The following is a 19,871-nucleotide window of genomic DNA, read 5'->3' on the forward strand; positions in this document are numbered from 1 at the left end:
CTTACGGCGGCACCTTAACCCCTCTCCTCACGCCTCTTTGTATTATATGTGGTCTTCGTTTTCGCTGCATGCGTGTGCACAGGTTCTCTCATCTTCGTTTCGCTGGCGCATCGTTCTTTACGTGTTGGTATCACTATTGGGTGGCTTTGCCGCCGAACCCCTCAAACGCGCAGCCGGACGCGTAAGCCCGAAAGGGCAGTTGTGTAAGCGTCGTCGAATCCTTTCACCGGGTGTGCGACCACCTCATTCCACTCACCTCCCGTTCCCGTGGGCGAACAGCTGTTTGCCGCACAGCTCCACGGAGGCCACCCCCTCCAGCCGCCTGTCTCGTCACCCTCTTCTCTATCTTACAGTTTGCGTGGCGCAAAACTGACGGGCCCACGCACACGCCTCGATCGTGAAGTATGGCAAGTACTGAAACCGTTTGGGATGGCGCTTGCCTGCTCCTCGCTACCGATGTGGCAGGGGTGCTCCACTGCTACCAGTACACGACGGAGAAGGTGAGCGACGGTAGCACCGACAATGACGATGAGCGCGTTGCCGTCTTGACACACCTTTGGTCGCACAGCCTTGGAGACGAAGACGTGCCGTCCGAGTTGGTGGCGGCGGCTGATGGCGGTACTAGTCCAACGGCGTCCTCGATTGCTGCATCCGCGAAAGCTGAACGGGACGCGCGCGCTGGCTTTAAATGTGCACTTTCAAAGCGCCTTCGCCTTCTAGAGCCTGCCTCGACCATGCTCGCTCGGTGGGCAGCGGCGGAAGGGCCGCGTGCATCGGGTGAGCACCGAGATATCTCCTCTGCATCACCCAAGTCGGGTTTTACTGAGGGGCATAGTCGCGTCAACGGTGGCGATGCGGACGGAGCTTGTGACACTGCCGCCCGAGGCACCAGGGAGGGAAAGATCGACGGGATTCCTCCAGTTGCGGCAGCCCACCATTTTGGGCTGCAGGCAATCGGCGCGTCGTGCCCGTTCTGCAAACGTGTGTCTTTCTCATCTTCGTCACCGTCTCCGGCGTTCACCTCGCCCTACTCACCCTGCACGCCCCGATTCACCAGCACCTCGGCTGCCACCGCCACTCAAAAGCCGACATGTGCAACAACGTCGGCTACCACCTCATTGCTCTGTAGCAGCACAGCCGGCCGAGCCGCGATCGTGCGTAGACGGAGTGAAGTGCGGGAAGAAACTGTCGGGGATCGCCGTGTTAGCGATGCTAGCGGCGACAACTTCTTTCGGCCCTGCGACTTTATGGCTCGAATTCCGGAGGCGGCCTACAGCGGCTTTAATGCGAGCGCGAAAGCTCGGCCGGCGGCGGCGGCAGGCTCGATCACGCCTGTGGACCTTGCAGCACCGACAGTGGGGTGCGCGTCCAGTCAACTTGCCGAGGTCGCGTGGTACTGGCGCTGCCCACGCTGTGTTGTCGATGCACGCGCGACACCCGACGGTGGCGGCAGTGACGCCAAACGTGCGTCGCACAGATACTTTGTTAGCGAGGAGGAAGCGGGTCAGCTAAGTCGTGATGACACGGCGATGGAAACAGGTGATTTGGCCGAGGTTGCCGCAACGGCGCACTTATGGATGCCCTTGCCGGAGGCAGTGCGGCATTGGAATGCCGTCTGCTGTCATCATCACCGACTGTTACTCTTGCGCCACATGGAGGAGGGATACATCGAGCTGGACTTGTTCACAGGGGCATCACTTGATAGCATTTATATGAAAGCTGACATGAAGGTGGCGGTATCAGCGGAGATGCTGGACTCGACATCGTCTTTCGACATCTCTGCTCACAGTATCTACTCGTCCGTCAGTGATGGCAGCGGCACCGAGGTGAGCCATGACAGCTGTGCTAGCATCTCTGATGCGAATGGCGACGGGCTACCGCGTGCGGTGCTGTCGCTGACAACACAGCGCTATGAGACACTGATCATGCAGGCGACGGTGTCCCGCTCCTCAGCGAAGGTCACCAAGGGGAGGAAGACAAGGAAGGAAACGATGACCGCTCCGATACAGAAAGCAGCTCACACGTGCCTAGCAAAGCTGGCAGCACCAGCGATTCAGCTCGGCCTGACATGGCACGCGCCCAGACAGCGCGTACGCAAAGACCTTTCGTTCTCCGATGCCGATGATGAGGCTGTGGTGGAGAGGCAGCAGGGCGAAGCAGAGCTGCTTGCCACGTCTCAAGTGCCGGCTGTGCTATCATTCTCGTCGGTCAGCAGCGAGAACACGTTGCACCACGGTAGCACAAGTGCGTCGGACATCGACATGGACGTAATGGCGGGCCGCAAGCAACTCCCCCCGCAGTACCACTTTCTCCGCGCAGTCAGTCCTGCACCGTCGTCATCTGCCATCTCGGCAACCTCACCGAGAGGCATCCGCAATGAACCAACGAAGTGGTCGAGAGAAAAGCCTGCGAGGCCCAAGTATGCGGGCACTGACAGGAGTGCGGAGTCATCCGCGGGGCGCGAAGCAGTGCCGAATGAAATCCCAGTGCGGTGCGGGCCGGGCGGATGCGTGTACAGAGCCGTGAGTGCAACGCTCGACAGCTTTACCGCCGCCGGAAACGGTGATTCGGCACCTCTTCAGTTTCTTCTTCTCCTGCAACTGCCTCTCCCTCTTGTGGAGGCATTCTGGGTGACACTACCGTCATCCTCTGCATCGGGGTGCTCACAGAACGGCGGCGACGCGGCGTTTCGGCGCCGCGCAGGTGAGCGATCTATGTCCGCCGTCGAGCTGCGGCGTGTTCCATGGCTTCCACGTGACGCTTGCAGTCTTAGGGTTGTCGAGGTTGCGGCTGGCGCACCGATAAGTGCCTCCAGCGCATCGAAGGCGCGAACGACTCTGCGTGGATTTGTCCTTGAGGCGTCAGAGGTACCCTCGGCGCGGCGTGCGATGTCTACCGGGCTCCCACGTGTCTTGCGTGCGCTTTCTGCCTATGACGTGTTTAGCGCTAGGAGGGCGACTGTGCGTAGCGCCTGGCTTGCGCGCGATAGACGGGGTGACTGCGGCCCGTTTAGCGCCTCGTCCGACGCAGGGGAACGCGAGCGGGCTGCTGAAGCGGCAGCAGCCCCGGAGCATCGCAATGGCACCCGCGCCGTACACACCAAAAGCTTTTCCACACCCTTTCCCTACGAGAGCAAAGAGACGAGCAGCAGCATCACTCACATCATCAGCTCGCCGCCGCGTCATTACATCCCGGCAGCTAGTTTCTTCGACGAAAACTTCGAGCCGCTCATGCTGCTTGGCCGCGGCGTCGGTGGGGCGGTGCTGCTCGCGCGACATCGCTTCACCGGTGTCTTCTACGCCATCAAGGTGCTGGTCGCCCGCGACTACGATAGTGAGCGCGATATTCTGCAGGAGGTGCGGATTCATGCGATGTTGGAGAATCGTCACCTGGTGCGCTACCACACCTGCTGGTCCGAGGTCATTTCCGCCACTCGTGCGCAGCAGCTAGCGTTCATCGGTGTGTGCCACCCGTACGAGGCAAATTTGGGGCGCTGCAAGCGACTCAACTCTGCATCCTCTTCCATGCCCATGACGACTCGGCAGAGCGCACGCGACGGCGCCTCGCATTCTCCCACCAACTCAGACGGAGACATGCTCAACAGGTCGCAGTCACGCGGTGCACCAGGTGGGTGGCGTCACCTAATACTCCCAAGCCTTTCGAGCATGATGCTTGTGGGAAGCGATTCAACAAGTGGGGCGGTAACGCCGGAAAAGACGCCGATGCGATCGCATCCGCAACTCCGCGGCGACGGCCGGAGACGGCTCATCGTGGACGGATTCGCTGACGATTTGACGGACGATGACGGGGACGCGATGCCTGTGGGCCAGGCGGAGAAGCGGCAGGGCGCGGCAGATGATTGTTTGAGGCACTCGGGCAAAGGCATCTCCCCGCCTACAAAGATAGGGTCGCAACCATCACGGCGCCCTCTCACCTTTTCGTCGACGGCTTCTCCGTCTGCGTGGGGCACGCGTGCTTCTCTCACTGCGCATCGGCTACGCAAGCAGCTGCCAATCACCTCTGTCCTCAGCCCCGGCACTTCCTCTGCCGCCTCGAACAGCGTGAGTGGCACCACTGTTCAGGGCGTCGCCGACAGCGAGGGAGAAGATCTTGAGTCCATTTGGGATGACGCTCAAGGGTCTGACAGCGACCGTAGCGAGGGTAGCGGCGACAGCTACGGCAGCAGCCAGCGGCCTGAGGAGAACACCATCATTGGCACACGCGTGGTATTCCTGCAGATGGAGCTGTGCCAGGGGACTCTGGCTCAGTACCTCGCTTCTCGCACTTCCATTGATCGCGTGGAAAACTTGATCATCGCCATGCAGGTTGTGGCGGGGCTGCGGTACCTGCACCATCGCGGCATCCTGCACCGGGATGTGAAGCCGACGAATGTCTTCATGAATTACCGGTGCCAGTACCACAAGGAAGTCCATCAGACGAATTTGTCGAGCACGAGCGGTGCGGATGACGGCTCTGAGGATGAGGATGACACGAGGAGTTTCTGGGGGTTTCCAGGGTCCGCGACCTCGCACTCTGGCGCTTCGGCAGCGTGGCACGGTGATCGTGGCAATGAGGCCTGTGCACCTTCCCCGTCTTCAACTCTTACCTTGTGTCGGCGTCACCCGAGCTCCTGCCCGCCGACGCTTGCGTCCAGTGGCTGCGGCCCGAGCGTGTCTTGTGCACCGCGGCGATCTTCAATGGTCCCCCCTGGCATGCAGGAACTGTTCCGTGCTGCTTCCTCTCTCACGTCCGATTGGAAGGCGGAGACGACCATGACTTCGCTGGATAACTTGCCTTCATGGGATGGCGAGCGGGCAGCGCTCGATTTTGTCATGCACCCGCCACACCGCACGGCTACTGAGATGCTGCAGGAGCGACTGCTTCGGCGGCCACCACCCCCAGCGGCTCGTCAGCGCGCCAGCTCGAAGTGCAAGTTGATGAAGGAGGAAATGACCGCCGCGGATGCGACTATGCCGCTTGTGCAGTCTGATGGTGGTCGACACTTTCTTCGCCGTCTAGCGAGTTGGCTGCTTCGCCGCTTCGTGCAGGTACAGCTGGGCGATTTGGGGCTCGCTAAGTTCTTGTACCAGCAGGAGCTGCGCGTGGACGGTTTTGTTTCCATGAACGCGATCAACACGATCGGCGTCGGCTCCCCGCTCTACGCGAGCCCAGAGCAGCTCAAGGGCAACCGGTGCACGCCTGCCTCAGACGCCTTTTCGGTCGGCGTTGTGCTAGCGGAGATGTACCTTCAGCCCAAGACCACCGCGGAACGCTTGACGGTGCTGCGTGAGGTGCGCGAGGGGGTCTACCGCGACAAGGTGCTGCTTGCCCAGTTCCCTGAGCTGAAGCTGGTGCGGCGCTTAACTGAGGCACAGCCAGAGTGCCGCATGACACTCGCGGCGGTCCACAAAGCCCTCAGATCCTTTCTCGAACAAGCACTACAAGACGAGTTGTACCGCCACTACGAGTAGCACAGTTGACGGCCCTTCTGTGCAGCCGTGCAAAGAGACACTGCGCGTAGACGGCAAGACGGAGGCGCGTAGCGGTGGATGTGGTAAGTCAAGTGGGAGGGAGAATGGCGGTGGTGTTGTTCTTGCGTTTGTATAAGAGCCGCAAGTACGCGCTGCAGTTCCGGAGGTGCGCGCGCGTGTGGGTGTGCACGCAGCCGCGCGCTTCTCTCCGTACCCTTCTTTCTTTCTCACTTTCCCGTTGCAGGGCCCCGTGCGCGTTTCCGCAGTGCGTGCGCCACTGCGGACTGCTGCTGATAGACATCGAAGCTAAAGGGCGTGACGCATGCGCCACATAACAGAAGAACAAAAAGAGGAACCGTGGCCAAGGTGACCGCAGAGGCGTACTTCGTGCATGCTGAAGAGAGAAGATTATGGCAAGGGGCCACTTCGGCTTTCCTCACCACGCCATTTCCTGCAAGGAGGAAGCAGAACGAAAAAGGCCTCTGCCGCGTGTCTCTCTCTCAATGACCACCGCATGACCCCACCACCACACACTCCCTTCCCATCTCCCCGCTGCTGCTTTCACGTTGTGGTCTGTGTAACCGGTGCACCTCTCTGAGAAAGGTCGGCGCACGCGCGTGCGCGGCGTTTCTCAGCACATTCGTTTCCTTCCTTGGACCTGGTCTCCTTCCCGTTTTGCACGGGCCCTCGCCCCATGCTGCGTATCCGTCATCCTCGCCTGGGCCGCCAACGTCAACCTTCCTCCCTCTCTTTCTTCCCGCCCCTGGCCCTCTCCTCCTCGTTCAGCAGGACGCAGCCGCAGCGAGGCGAGTGGCTGTCTTCTCCTTCTCACCTCTCCTTGGACTCATGTGGCGTTGGGTGTCTCTAGGTGGGTGGTGTGGACCGTCGCTTATGCTCAGCAAGCTAGGTCTTCGCCCCGCTGAGGAGTCGCTGCCATTCGACATGGTGCGCTGCACCTTCGACGGTCTGGTGGAGTTGACTGCGAACGGCTTTTCGTCGTCGGTGCGTCCTACTCCCCCGGTTTCCCCCGCGAACCCCGCAGCAAGTGTGAGTGCTACTCCCGGCGTGGGCCGCTACAACTTTTCGCCAGCGCAAGAGGACGGCTACTTCCCACAAGCATCACGCATTCCGTCAGCGCCCTCCCCCTCTGATGCTGCCGGCACCGCTGCACCCCCATGCTTTGCTCCGGATCCGGTGAATGTATGGTTGCTCTTCCGAAGCCAGCACGCCTGCTTCACCCACTATGACTTGAACAACACGGATGTGCAGGCGGAGTTCCGCAGGCGCATTCGTGCCTGGGAGGCCCTGCTTGCCCCGGAGAATGCAGGCGCCGCTGGCCACGAAAGGGTGCGGCCCGTCACCTTCATCCGTACCGTCATTGCCGAGAATCCGGCGGAGGAGCTGGAGATGCTGCCGCAATTTCATCAGGCAGTGCGGGAGCGCACCCGCGGGAGACTTCCCTTCCGCACCGTTCTCGTCGTGCACGACCAGGCGGACACGACGCGGCCGCTTTGCGCGATGCCGCAGGAGTCGAAGGTCCATGGAAGCCCATGTATTGTGTGGAATCTGAGGCGGCAGCGCCCGGCGCGAACTTCCTCGTCCTCGTCAGCTGTTGACTCAACGGGCGCGACGTCAGCAGCGACAGAGGCGCCGTCGCTCCTGGATGAGTGCCATGATGGCTATCAGACAATCCTCACCACCATGTCCAAAAACGCAAAGTGGCGCTCGCTGGACGCCTCGCTGCCGGCTTACGAGACGTACATCCATTCCCGCAAGGCGCCCTTCACCCCCTACACGGAGCTGAGCCGTGTAGACGGGGTGCCAGCCGTGCGAGGCACGTGCACCGGGTTTGGGTCGACCTTCTCCGCGGCTTTGGGCCGCTGCGTTCACTGTGGGTGCACCGATGGACACGCCGTCTCCGCAGAGCGATATGACAAGCACCAGGAGTGGGAAGAAGAGGATGTGAACGAGTTGCTCCTCAACTATGCCCTGCACCACTGCGACGAGGTGGCTGCGGTAGAGGCGACGGCGCGGCGGCAGAAGCGCGGCGCGCACGAGACGTGGCAGAAACTGCGGGTTCTTCTGTCAGACTGAAAACCGGACGAAGAGGGAGTGAGTCGAAAGCGTTGCGGTGGCGCATCGGTGTCCGATGAGCTGGGGTGTGACTGCATGCCGTGGACCATACGGTAAGGCCGGCGCCACTCTAGTCGTATCCGATCCTAACGGTGACTCTTTACAATCAAGCACAAGAACGACGTGAAAGGAATGCTCTGTGCACACGCGCCCATGCGTGTGTGCGTGTGTGTGTGTGCCGACCCTCCTTTTCTTCCCGCTTGCCGCCTGGCACTGGCGGGAGGCCAGCGACAAGAAACGCACTCACCACAGCTCCATTTTGCGCGGGCTCTTTCCCTGGTGCTCGACAGCCGTAAGACGCTATCCTTCTGCTGCTTCTCAGCCCTTTCCACTGTGTCTGTTCACCTTCGTATCGTGTCTCTCAACGATCTCTACGAGCTCCCTGTGAGTCCCACTGCGCGCAAGCACGCACACACACACACACACACACACACACACGCATGCACACACCTCGCATTGCAGGAACCTCACCGTGCTGTTTGCTCTCCCTTCTTCTGCTCTTCTTTTTGTTGTTGCTGCTTTGCTTGTCGCTGGTGACGGGTGGCGTCTGATGCGTTTATCTTCTCACCAGAGCCCCGCGTGACTGCTTTCTCCTCCTCCCCCGACTCCTCCGAGACTTCCCTCTACGAAAGCTTCGCAGCTGCTACGGCCACAAAGCCGACCCAAAAACCAACCGACACGATTTGCATTCTCTCTATACACACACTAACGCAGAGCGTAGGCTTGCGGGCCCAGCGCAGCACTTGCGGCAGACGCGAGCACACCAGCACAATCCCCATTCAGGACTAGGCGGTTTCCCGCTCACGTGTATGCAGCACGTACCACCGTTAGAGCCCTTCCCTTCCCTCAGGAGCACGATATTAGCTAACCATACATCAAAACGCGTACGCCCTCGCCAAGCAGATGACGGCAACGCCGGCGCCGCGAGTCTTTCTGGCCTCTTGGCTGGAGAAGAAGATGGAGTGGCGCTTCGTCTATGAACACCGCTACTTCATTCTTGATGGTACTCGTCTCAGCTACCGCCTCGAGGAGCACGGCGCCGAGAAGAAGTTTGGCACCATCATCTCCTTTGACCCGTGGCGCGAGGGCTTGAGGGACGACACCTCTAAGGGATATTGCTTCACGGTGTGGCTGCTCGAGGGTGGCTCCTGGGAACTGCGAGCAGCGACGCGGGAGATCTACGACAGCTGGCTGCATGCACTTCTCACAGTGCTCGTACCCTCCGACTCCACCTCTGCAGTGCAGAGCGAGAGTGGCGGTATGCCTAGCTCACGCGAAGCCTCCGTAACCGCAGACGTCGCTGCGACGCCCGGCGGACCATCTTCCGGGCACCTCGAAAGTGAGAGTCTGGGCTGTTCTCGCAAGGCAGGCGCGGTAGGCGAGCGCGGCGACACCATAAACAGTGCTAGTCCAACGCAAGCGGAGCCCGCCGACGCTTCGCGCAAGACGCCGGGCGCGAGCCCAGTAGCAGAAGGGGCCACCCTCACCGCGGCGTCCATCGCTGCGGCCATGAATGCAAGCAACACCGTCTCCGTCTCCAACGATGTGCTGCTGTCCTCCATGGTGGAGAAGGAGACGGCCTGGCGAGGCCGTTGGAAGCCGCGCTACATGGAGCTGCTTGAGGGGCGCCACCTTGTTATTCGGTCCTCTGCCACATCCAAGACGGAGCGACAACACTATGTCATTGAGGCGGTGGACCCTTCACCACTTGTAGGCCAAGAGGTATGGTTGCTCTTCACCGCAAGCAACGGCGACCGCTTCTGGGTTCGCTACGGCTCTGTGGAGGAGTGCCAGCGCTGGTACACGGTCTGCCGGCGGCTGCTTCACGCGGAGTGCTCATGGCACTGGCTGCCGCTCGCCGAGAACGACGCTGGCCGCTCGCTGCGGCTGCGGCAAGCCACAAGCGGCGATTACAGCGACCTGCAGTTGCACTACCACTCAGCTACAGTGGTGCCGTCTTTTCAAAAAGGAACGTGGTGCCCGTCGCTGTACATCTTCGGGGGCTCGGACCGGTGGTGCAAGCAGCTGTTCAACCCTCAGGCACGCGCCTTTCTCCCGCACGCCGAATCCGCGCACACGACAAATCAGCTGTGTACGTTGGAGCTGACAGGCCCGCACGTGATGCAGCTGTGGAAGCCTGCACCGTACGAGGAGGGCCCGCACGCGTTGGTGCGCCCGCTTTCCCGCTACGGCGCGACATTGACGTGCATTCCTGTGGAGGTGCCGCCATCGTCCGCGCGAAACGACTCGCCGCAGCAGACGATCGGGGCACGCGTCGTACTGTTTGGCGGGCTGTCGGGTGGCGGATATCAGCCGCCCGCCACGGAGCTCTGGAGCGTGTGGCGCAGCGCGGTGGCGTGCGCCGAAGACGTCGAGATGCAGTGGAACAGGCACGATCTGCCCCCGTACGAGCTCCCGATGCTGGCCTTTCACGACGCCGTGTGCGTCCCGTGGAGGTGTGCGGCTGCAAAGAGCAGCTCAGACCCTCACAAGCGGCACCACACCGATGGCGGGTTTCTTCTCGTGACAGGTGGCCTCGATGTGGAGTATCGCTGCAGGGCCGAGTGCTACGCGGTGGTGTGGAACGATGCGGACCTCACCGAGGCGGATGAGCAGCTTCGCCCAACCGACTCGGCGACCAAGGATAATCTCGAGGAGAGAGCGCGCCTGGCAAAGCCGGTGGCGTTTGCCTTTGGCCAGCTGCCAGAGCCGCGCGCGTTTCACCGCATGGCGGTCATCGAGGACGGCACGGTGGTTCTCGTTGGCGGCAGAGGCGTGGAGAACGCCGCGGTGGATCATCCTGTCCTGACGCTGGCACCGGAGGTGTGGCGTCGCGCATCTAAGGCGTGGAGAGACGTCGCGACCGCTGCCACAGCACCGCCTGAGAGCGACGTCAACGGAACCGAGCCGAGGAGCGAGAATCAATGCCGGCGGACGAGTGGCGAGGACGAGGCCGATGCAGGCGCGACCGATGACGCGGATGCTTCGTCTTCGCAGTGGCTGGCAGCATCGTTCGACTGCTCTACGACCCCCACGTTGTCCACGGCGCTCCGCGCAGTCGCCGCACTACCGAACGAGATGGGTGATGTGGCCGTCGCTGCCACCGAGCACGGCAATCGCGTGGTGGTTATGGGGCAAGTCTCGCAGCCACGCCAGGATGTGAAGCTGTACTTGCTGGACTTGGAGCCTGTCGTGGCACCCACTTCAAATGGCCGTCGCCGCGGATCGCGCGGCATCAGTGCAGGGCAGCAGCTCCCCGCTGGCACGAGACGTGCTCGGTGTCAGGAGGTGGTGCTCTTCGTCGGCGCCGTGCCGAATCGCGTGGTGGGTATCACCCTGCACGTGTATAACGACTATCTGTTCGTGATTGGCGGCTGCATGGTTGACAAGTCCAAGTCGGAGCCGTACAAGTTGTGCGGGCCCCTGCGTATCCTGCTTGAATGAGAGCGCTGCCCCCTCCTCCTTCCTACTTGTCCCTTCCTCTCCAAGTCTGGAAGTCACGCCTGATGGACGACTGATGAGTACGGCATGGGGTGGTGGTGGTGGTGGGCGGCGCCTTTTCCTTTTGTTTTTGTTTCGTTGTCTGTGCTTGAGCATCTGTACCTGTGGACTCGGTAATGATGGCGCTCTCTTTCTCTCTCTCGCGTAGCTCTCGGTGTATGCGGGCGCTTCGAACGAAACACCTTTGCCACACGTTCACTGCTGCGCGTGTGCGCATGCGTCTTCTCTTCGTTTTTTTTCTTCGTTGTTGTTTTGGTTTGCTTGCAGAAATCGATGACGCGTTCACGGCCACCAAAGGGGATTCCACTCGTGCCCCACCCCCTTTTTTCCGCCTCTCTTCTCTATTCTGTTGCTGTGTTCTCCTCGTGCTCTCTTCTTGCTTTCATGTTCTCCATCCACCAAGCACGGGTAGCCGAGGAGAATGGCGATGATGATGGCGTCTATCGCGTATGTAAAAAGGGCTACCGGCGGTCTATCACATCGGCTCTTTCAAGAGCTGCGCACACGCAAGCGAACAGGCAGCCGGCACAGGCTTCCGCACACCGTCTCTAACCCCCTCCCCCTCCCCTCTCCTCCTCCGCTTCCCGCATTCCCACGAAGCGCTGACAGCACATCTCTCACTCCTTCACGCTCCGCGCGTGGGCGTCTCGCTTGTGCTTTGCTTTTGTTTTGCTCGATTTTGGCGTTCGGGGCTGCGCCGTGTCATTTGCTGTAACGGGCGGGACGGGGCGACGTGAGGGAAGCGGGCTCAGTGTCTCACCGTGATGCGCGAGGAGGCAAAAAGCGAAGAAGGAACAAGCCAACGGCAGCTCTGCAGCCTGTTTTTGCACCACCGGATACATTCTGTTCTGGTCTGTGTGTCTGGCAGACGCATGAAGACCACATGCACCGCAGCATCGCATCCCCACTCGCGGCACTGGAGCGTGTCTGAAGGACGCTATCCTTGACAGGCTTTGCTGCGGTTCGGCAGCCATGTCGCTTCTCGCGCACTCGTCTTGTTTTTCCTTTCACCTCTGCCCCTTTTATTCATTCCTCGAGGCGGAAAACTGCTTTTCCCTCAGCTCACAGACGGAGGGGCGCATGAAGAGCATATAAACCGATAAACCAAGAGACCCTGCGGTGCTATAGGCTTTGCTGGCGGGCTTTTCTTGCTCTTTTTGTCCCCTACGACTGCTTCCACCTGTGTCTCCCCCTCCTCTCCACCCCGCCGTCAGTTGCGGTGTGCCTGCGCTTCGAAAATCGCATCCGCTTCGTTTTTTTTTTCATCTCAAGTGGGAGAAAAAGACACAAGCCTCTGCTGCACATCACTCGATCTGTGTGTTTGCGATCTCAGCATAATTCGAAGGCCGTCATTCCTACTATCCCTTGTGGAATGTAATCGGTTCAAACATTGTGCCAGAATGCACCCGGATAGCTTCCGCTGCATTGCCTGCATCACGAGACTGTGAAGGGCAGCGGTGATGATGCCACAGACACGAAGGAGGTAGCAATTGCGAGCGTGAGAGAGGCTGCATGGCAGGTATAGCGATGCGTCGCTGGTTGAATGGTGCCGTTCATCATCTTCTGCTACAGTGAGCAACTGCCAGCTGCACGTGCAGCTCTGTTTTGGTGTTCCGTATTGTGTTTCCTGTGCCCGCATAGTTCGAAGGCCGTCACCCCCCTGTACTGCATCTTAGGGTGCTTTCGGTTCAAAGGCTGTGCCAGATAGATTGCCATGTCGTTGACTTGTTTCCGTTATGCTCTTCGAGTGAAGGCGAGGGCGGCATGCCAACTGTCGTGACATGCTGGACGACCGAGGGTACAGCTGTCTTGTCCTGCTTTCAGATGAGAGGTGCTTGTGCGTGCGCGCAGCTTCTGTGTTCTTCACCGAATGTGATGACGCTGGTCGCTCTCTTACTGCTCCGTGCAACGGGTATTCGGGAAGGGGGAGGGGGGGGGGCATGCTTCCCCTCCCTCGTAAATGAGCTTGCTCACAACCGGCCATAGCAGGATGATATCTATTCTTTGAATGTTCTTCGATGACGGGCTTCGGCCTACGATGAGACACACAATAGATGAACCCTTTAACTCTGAAACGGCTGCGAGCAGTAGAGAGGGACGGTAAGGAGCACGTTGCGGGGGTGAAGTGCCAGAGAAGCGCTGGAAGGGGAAGGGGCCGGCTACGTGAGTGCTGAGCCGTGGTAACCTCTGCCCGTAGGGGGTGCACAGAAGGAACCACAAAAGGCGTGTAGCGCCATTCTCGCTCTCTGCTTTGGTGCAGCCCACTGATGAACTCGATTCTTTGAATGTTCTTCGATGGCAGGCCTCGGCCTGCGATGAGAAGCGCAATAGATGAACCCTTTAACTCTGAGCTTGTCACGCAAGAGCACCCCAAACGAAGACGAGGGGCACACCCACACGCCGACAGGGAGAGGAGGAGAAGGGCTTGGATGTGGCGCGAGGTCCACACATCTTGCGTGCTCGGCAAGAGTGCGCCGGTTGTGTTTGCCAAACCGCCCACATGCCCCGAATGCAGAAAACTTTCGTTCGGCGATGCGGCACGGCGCTGCCAACAGAAGGCACTTCAGTGATGCTGTCTTCAGTTGTCGACACAATCTATCTGGTGACTACTCCTCAAAGAAAGACAAGCGTGGTGTCCAGCATCTGCCCTGTGGTTGACAGCCTTATCATGTTGGTCGTGCCGTCCCTGCTGCACAACGTGTGCCCAGTGTACGGAGTGGATGCACCGCTGGCATCCTCGTCTCGGTCTAACACAGACGCGTTGGTCTGCTTCGCCAACGCCGTTCGCTGTAGGAGACAAGGAAGGGACAGCGCACAGAAGATGAAATAAAACGCAAGGCTTCGCAGGGGGACGGGGCCGCAGCACCATCAACGCAGAGGATGCTGCTCTCGTGCAAGACTCTTTTTTTTTCGCCTCTGCGTAGGGTGTAAACCGCGCTGGCTGCCTTGTCACCTATCCCCTTTCCCTTCACCGTCACCCCCCAAGATGCAAGTAAATGATGCGTTTCTGCGATAAAGCGCGCGCTCACGCGCAAGGAGAATCTAGTACGCCCGTCCAGGCCCACGCTGAGGGAGAAGCAACAAGAATAAAAAACAAAGCATGAAAAGGACGCGCCCTTGCCAGGTACGCACGCATGCACTCCGTTGCGCTCAACGCATGCATTCGGGGGGGGGGGAGGGGAGGGGAGGTACATTGCACGTCTGTAATGCCTGCATATTGCTCCACTCATCTTATTCCTTCTCGGACGAACTCTATCTGCTGCACTTCTCCTCCCTTCTTGACTGCTGGGCTTACACGGCGGCTTTTTGCTGCTGTTTCGCTTGGCTTGGCTTGGCGACGCCTCGGCAACGCGACCCCCCACCCCCCTATCTGACTCGGGGAGCTTCCCATTCACAGTTGCGTCGATAGCCGCAAACAAAAAAAAGGAGCGAAGGCAGCACTTCTGCGCTCGAGGGTATTTTTCCACCTGTGACGTACAGACAAGCCCACAGCCTCACACACGCATCAGGAGACAGTGGAGAGGAACCTAAGGATATTCGCTGCAATGTTGTGCTGTTCGGCGGGCCGCGCAGCGGCGGTAGCGGTTTTGGCGGCCATCCTCTGCGTGTCGGTGCTGGCAGCGCCGCCAGCATCGGCCGAGGCCGCAGTCCCCAACAGCGCTGCGCGCACGGTTCCACCCTTCGAGCAGTTTTTCGCACAATCATTCCAGGTAAGCGTCATGACGCAGTCGTCTGGCGTCTTCAACGCAACGCTGCGCATGCGCGCCTCACCAAATTTCCCGGAGAGGGTGCAGGGCGAGCTGATCCCAATCGGCGAGGCGAAGCTCAACAGCCAGAGGCAGACTCTTCTTCCGCACTTCCAGCGCACCCGCAGCTTAGAGGACGACAGGCTCTCCGCTCTCTCGTGCTCCATGGCCGCCGGCTTTGGCCGAACAAACCGCAAAAAGAAGGGCAGCACCGACGAGAGTGGCAGCGGCGAGTTTGCCGTCGCTGGAAAGGAGGAGCGTCCGTCGCTGCTCATGGTGGATCTGCATCTGCGGCACAGCGATGCGATGCAGGGAACGGCGAGCGTGTATTACCTGCCGGCGGATTTGATGGCGCTGCGTGCGCAACGCGAAGGCATAAAAGAGGGTAGCGCGCCGCCGTCTGCGACGGTCGAGTTTGAATTCCGCTCCGAGGTGGACCATATGAGCGGCAACCCACTCAGTGACGTACAAGCCCTTGCGCACGTCTCGAGCGCCGTGGTGACTATGGGTGGCCAAAGTGGGGCTTCGAAGTCGTCGAGCGTAGCCGGTGAGAAAGTCGATGATGGGTCGGCGGCTGCAACCAGGCAGGGTGGCATAATCTTCCGCTGGATCACTGAGCACGAGTTCTCGGCTTATGTGACGATTCCGATCACTGACAAGACGGGTGCGACATCGACGCACATGGAGCAAATTTGGGTCTACGGCTACGCCGTTCCCTCGAAGAGCGTGTTTGATCGCAAGCAACGCGAGCTGCCGTTGCACAACAGGTACATGATGTTCGGCGTAGGCCTCCTGGGCTTTTTCGTGCAGGTTGTCTCTGGTATTACAGAAGGTAAGAGACGCGCACAGGAGGCAGCCGATTTGGAGGCGAAGGCGCAGGGGCTGGAGAAGGCCAAGCTGGAGGCGCCGCTTCTTGAGCGGGAGCGCAACAGCAAGAAAAAGAAGTGAAGACGGCGCGTCAGCGATTTGACGCAAAGAGCGACAGAGGCGCCCGCGCCGGAGGGCTTACACGTGTGCGTCTCGCCCTCTCTCGCCCTTCACCTCCTCTTTTGCACATCCCTTGTGCTTGGCCCTCCGTGGGCGTGCATGGAAACAGGAGGAGAAGAGCGCGCTCGTGTACGCTTTCCATTGTGTGTGTGTGTGTGCCTTCTTCTTTCTCTCTTTTCGATATCGATCTAGTATGGCAATCCGCATCACTAACGTGCAAAACAAGCTGAGCGTGAAAAAAACAACATGCAGGCACGGCTGCACGAGAGGCGCGACATCTTTGGCTTTCTCTCTACCTCTGTGCAGCCCCCTCAGCAGCAGACGACCAGCGGAACTCGCACACACGCACCCTACCCATACCTTTCCTTCCGTTGTCTTCGAGGAGAGCGAGAAACAGCGGCGGCGGTAGAGAGAGCGCCGTGAGGGGCTCTGACGTTGACGAAGGACACGGGCATAGCAAGACCACCTGCTCGTTTCTGCCAGCGCGTGATGAGCCACAGGGGAGACTCTTTGCCACCGTCATGGGTGGAGGCTGCCCCGTCGAATTCGTTGCGGATGCCCACATGTGCTCGGAAGAGAGGAGGAGGAGGAGGCGGAGGTAACCGACCTCCTCTCACCCAGCAGCGACTCAGTCTTCATGGATGTCAGACTCAACTCGTTCTCACACGCAACGCGTTTCGTTCACCCAGATCCTCCCTCCTCGAAGTTTTGCGCTTGCCGAGCGGGCGAGCATCTGTTGGGGCGACACAAAAGACATAATCCTTTTCCTTTGGTTTCTCGTGTTTTGTGTTTCCAAAGCCGTAGCACGGTAACATGAGTGGCGACCCTCTAGCCCTTGTCGTGTACGCGGGCCAGATGGCCACGTACGTGTGCGAAGGTGGCGACGTGCAGCCGACATACCCCATTCTAAATTCAATCACAGAGGAGGTGCTGCGGTTGTTGAGACAGGAGCAATGCCAAACAACAGCGCCGGATCAATCTGCACCCGCCTCCGCGTCATCTGCGATGCACACATCAGGAGATCGCACGTGGCTTCTGAAGCAGCAAGCACAGGAGCTTCGCTACCACTTCCTTCCTCTTTTGCTAGGCCGATTTGTGCTGCTTGTGGTGCCGCTGAGCAGCACTGCCTCGTACCGCGAAGAGTGGACGCGGCTCTGCTTCGATAGCCATGTTCGTGCTCGGCGATTGGTCATGCTGACAGACACAGTAGCCAGCGCCTTTGCCTGCGGCATGGACAGCGGAGTTGTAGTCCACGCCTCCTTGTCAACTGTGAGCATGTGCCGAGTGGAGGAGGGCTGCTCCACGCGGTACAGCAACTCACATATGGGCAGTTTGCAGATGCTGTGCGGGGTGAAGCTGTCTCTGCAGCTAGCGGAGGAATGGCCGAAGGTGGCGAATTCTGTGACCACTTCCAACTCAACTTCGGTCCCCGCCCTCGGACCCGTCAAAGGCGCTGAGGTGGATACGGCTGTCGAAGGTGATGCTGACAAGCATCTTTGGAGCAGCGGCGGCGGTGCATCGGTGGACCTGAAGAACCCTGCGTACCGCGACACGCTTGTCCGCGCCTTCGGATTCAAGGCGTACCGCGATGTCATCGTGCGCGCTCAGATGGAGGCACAACAGCACCAGGCGGCGATGACGACGTCTTCGAAAGGAAAGGGCAAAGGCGGCACCCGCCAGCGAGCGCCATCGCTCCTCGACGACCTACACCAGAAGTACCCCCGCGGAGTTCGGCGAGCGCCCGGCCAACTGGAAAAACTGCTTGCCCGGGTGGTGCAGGGTGGTCCAACCACGCCTGCTTCTGCTGCCTTTTTGGAAGGCGGCGAGCCATGCGTTCTAGCAGGGGAGGCCCTCGCTATCCCCTACGTACACGCTTTGTTTGATTATCTGGTCAAGCGCTGCGGTGACGATGTCTGGGCAGTTGTGGAGCGCGAGCGGCGGGCGCGGAAGCGATCTCTGACCGCGTCGCGGCCGCAGCATCGGTCATCGCCCAGCCACCATGACCATCGAGATACCATGCGCAAAGCCGAGTCGGGGGCAGCGCACTCAGGCGCAAACGGCGGCTCTGATGAAGCTGCCACGGGCACGCGGCGGCACAACTCCAGCACAAGCCGCAGCACCAGCAGCGGCAAGGACCTCAGTGACGAAGAGGAGGAAGGGAAAGAGGAGAGCTCCTTCTCGAGCTCGTCATCGTACTCGTCTTCCGGGACGTCGCTGCCCGATAGAAGCGACGAGGATACGTGGCTGAGACTGCAGCCGACACCGCTGCCAGCGGCGCCGTGGTGGCTGCCGCTACTTGGCGGATCGATCGTCAGCCGCCTCACAGACAAGGATTTGCAGCGCGCCGTGATCACCGCGGAGGAGGCGAGGGAGACGAATGGTACGATGGTACACTGGAGGATGCTCCTCTGAGTGTCTACATGGATACGCAATCCCGACTTCATGCTGTATATGTGCGCACGCTATCAGTGAACAACGAACTGCAAAACTGCTCGCAGCTCTGTTCCGTTTGTTGTCCCCGTGCACGCAAGAGTATGCTGTCGCTGGCAAGAGTTGTCGCGAGTTGCAACTCTAGTTTGGCTGTAGGAGACCAACGCATGAAAGCTTGGCCTTTTCCATGCCGGCAGTTTTGAGCCTCTTTCTGTCTGCAGTCGCGAAAAGACACGCACACACACACACACACACACACACACACACAATCCGCTACAGTCGTCCCTTCCGCTGCGAATCCGTGGCGATGATGTACGGCACGTGGCTTCTCGTCGTATCGAGCAGAACGCTTTTTCTGGCTACTGCTGCGGCTGCCCTCTCTGCCTTCTCCCTGCTGCGTCATGCCTCTCTCGCTTCTCCTCGCTCCACAAATGCCGAGATGACTGATGCCCTGACCAGCTGCCACGCACAAGTACAAAGGCAACGTCACGGACAAGCCGCGACCACCACCAGACTTTCCAGCCGCCCATTCTGACCTCACCGTTACTCCCTTCACCCTGCTGCGCTCCTTTTTGTTTGGTTTTCCGTCCGTCTTCTGCTTACGTATTCCGGCTTACTGAGCCACCTTTGCCGCATGAAAGGGAAGCGTGACACGCAGCGCCGCAGGACTAGGGTGAGCCGCGGTCGCATGCGCCTACGTGTGGACTTGGATCGGGGTGGAGTGGATATGTCAAAGGCATACAGCATCTCGCGTTGAAGTGGCCTCTCTCTTGGCGCCTCCGTGTTCTTGATATCGAACGACACGGTACAGTCTATACTGTCGGATTGCACCACACTAGCGCACCTCACGATGGCACAAGTTTGCTGAAGAGGGGGGAGAGAGGGAGGGGGAGGGCAAGTACTCCGTCAGCCCGTGTTTCGCCCTCTGGTGCTTCAAAATTTCCACGGGATGCTGCAGAGAGCTATCAGAGGTCGCTCGCACGCTGCTGGGCCCTTGTACGGACTGGGCAAGTAGCCGCCGTCGAGAAAAGGCGTCATGCCGTCTCCTGAGGGCCCAGGGACAGGGCCGCGATGTGCGCGTTCTCATGATCCGAAAACTCACCCCCTCCTTGCCTGCATGACCTCTTGGGTTTATCCTCTCGTCTGCTCGCACAGCATGGCAGCTGCAATGCACACACACGCCCCTCTCGCTCCCTGCACTCTCTCCTCCCCTCTCTTTCTGCAGACGATGCGCCGGCTCAACAGAACGAGTGTTTCGGTTCATCGCTTCATCAGTCACCACCCCGACAGAGACCGCCACCGTTGTCAAGCATGTTGGGTGCACCGAGTCCGGCAGCAGGCGAATTCAGACGCCGTCTTGCACGGCTTCAGGGGTGAAGGGCGGACTAGGCAGAAGAGGCACTAACGGGACGAAGATCCTGGCAGCCCTCTCCGCGCCGAGGGGCAGCACCATCCGCGAGAACCCTCAAAGAGCTCTGAAGGCAGGGCTGCCCGTCGAGTGGCTGATAGAGGGACAAGACAATGAGGTGCTCACAGGGGTGGAAGCTTGCCACGCGGGAAGGCGACACGCCACGGGGCTGCCTTTTCCTCTGCCAGAGTGCAC

General features: G+C 60.0%; 5 protein-coding genes and 2 non-coding genes across 7 annotated transcripts; all 7 read left to right on the plus strand.

Annotated features, from left to right (window-relative positions):
- Positions 1–404: 404 nt before the first annotated feature.
- Positions 405–5,471, plus strand: LDBPK_301580 (protein kinase, putative; the record flags this gene model as incomplete). Its single annotated transcript, XM_003862822.1, has 1 exon — positions 405–5,471. The coding sequence occupies one exon, from the start codon at positions 405–407 to the stop codon at positions 5,469–5,471; it is 5,067 nt and encodes a 1,688-aa protein (XP_003862870.1).
- An 846-nt stretch (positions 5,472–6,317) lies between these two features.
- On the plus strand, positions 6,318–7,565 carry LDBPK_301590 (hypothetical protein, conserved; the record flags this gene model as incomplete). Its single annotated transcript, XM_003862823.1, has 1 exon — positions 6,318–7,565. The coding sequence occupies one exon, from the start codon at positions 6,318–6,320 to the stop codon at positions 7,563–7,565; it is 1,248 nt and encodes a 415-aa protein (XP_003862871.1).
- A 942-nt stretch (positions 7,566–8,507) lies between these two features.
- LDBPK_301600 (hypothetical protein, conserved) lies at positions 8,508–11,048 on the plus strand (the record flags this gene model as incomplete). The annotated part of the gene is made up of 1 exon (XM_003862824.1): positions 8,508–11,048. The coding sequence occupies one exon, from the start codon at positions 8,508–8,510 to the stop codon at positions 11,046–11,048; it is 2,541 nt and encodes an 846-aa protein (XP_003862872.1).
- Positions 11,049–13,089: 2,041 nt separating this feature from the next.
- LDBPK_30snoRNA4 lies at positions 13,090–13,181 on the plus strand. Its single transcript, XR_002966734.1, has one exon. It is a non-coding gene; the product is annotated as an uncharacterized ncRNA (small nucleolar RNA).
- A 122-nt stretch (positions 13,182–13,303) lies between these two features.
- On the plus strand, positions 13,304–13,368 carry LDBPK_30snoRNA5. Its single transcript, XR_002966735.1, has one exon. It is a non-coding gene; the product is annotated as an uncharacterized ncRNA (small nucleolar RNA).
- A 1,282-nt stretch (positions 13,369–14,650) lies between these two features.
- LDBPK_301610 (hypothetical protein, conserved) lies at positions 14,651–15,799 on the plus strand (the record flags this gene model as incomplete). The annotated part of the gene is made up of 1 exon (XM_003862825.1): positions 14,651–15,799. The coding sequence occupies one exon, from the start codon at positions 14,651–14,653 to the stop codon at positions 15,797–15,799; it is 1,149 nt and encodes a 382-aa protein (XP_003862873.1).
- Positions 15,800–16,651: 852 nt separating this feature from the next.
- On the plus strand, positions 16,652–18,250 carry LDBPK_301620 (hypothetical protein, conserved; the record flags this gene model as incomplete). The annotated part of the gene is made up of 1 exon (XM_003862826.1): positions 16,652–18,250. One exon carries the CDS (start codon positions 16,652–16,654, stop codon positions 18,248–18,250), a length of 1,599 nt encoding a protein of 532 aa, XP_003862874.1.
- Between the last annotated feature and the right edge of the window lie 1,621 nt (positions 18,251–19,871).

The sequence above is a fragment of the Leishmania donovani genome, chromosome 30 (assembly GCF_000227135.1).
Source record: "Leishmania donovani BPK282A1 complete genome, chromosome 30".
NCBI lineage: Eukaryota > Euglenozoa > Kinetoplastea > Trypanosomatida > Trypanosomatidae > Leishmania > Leishmania donovani.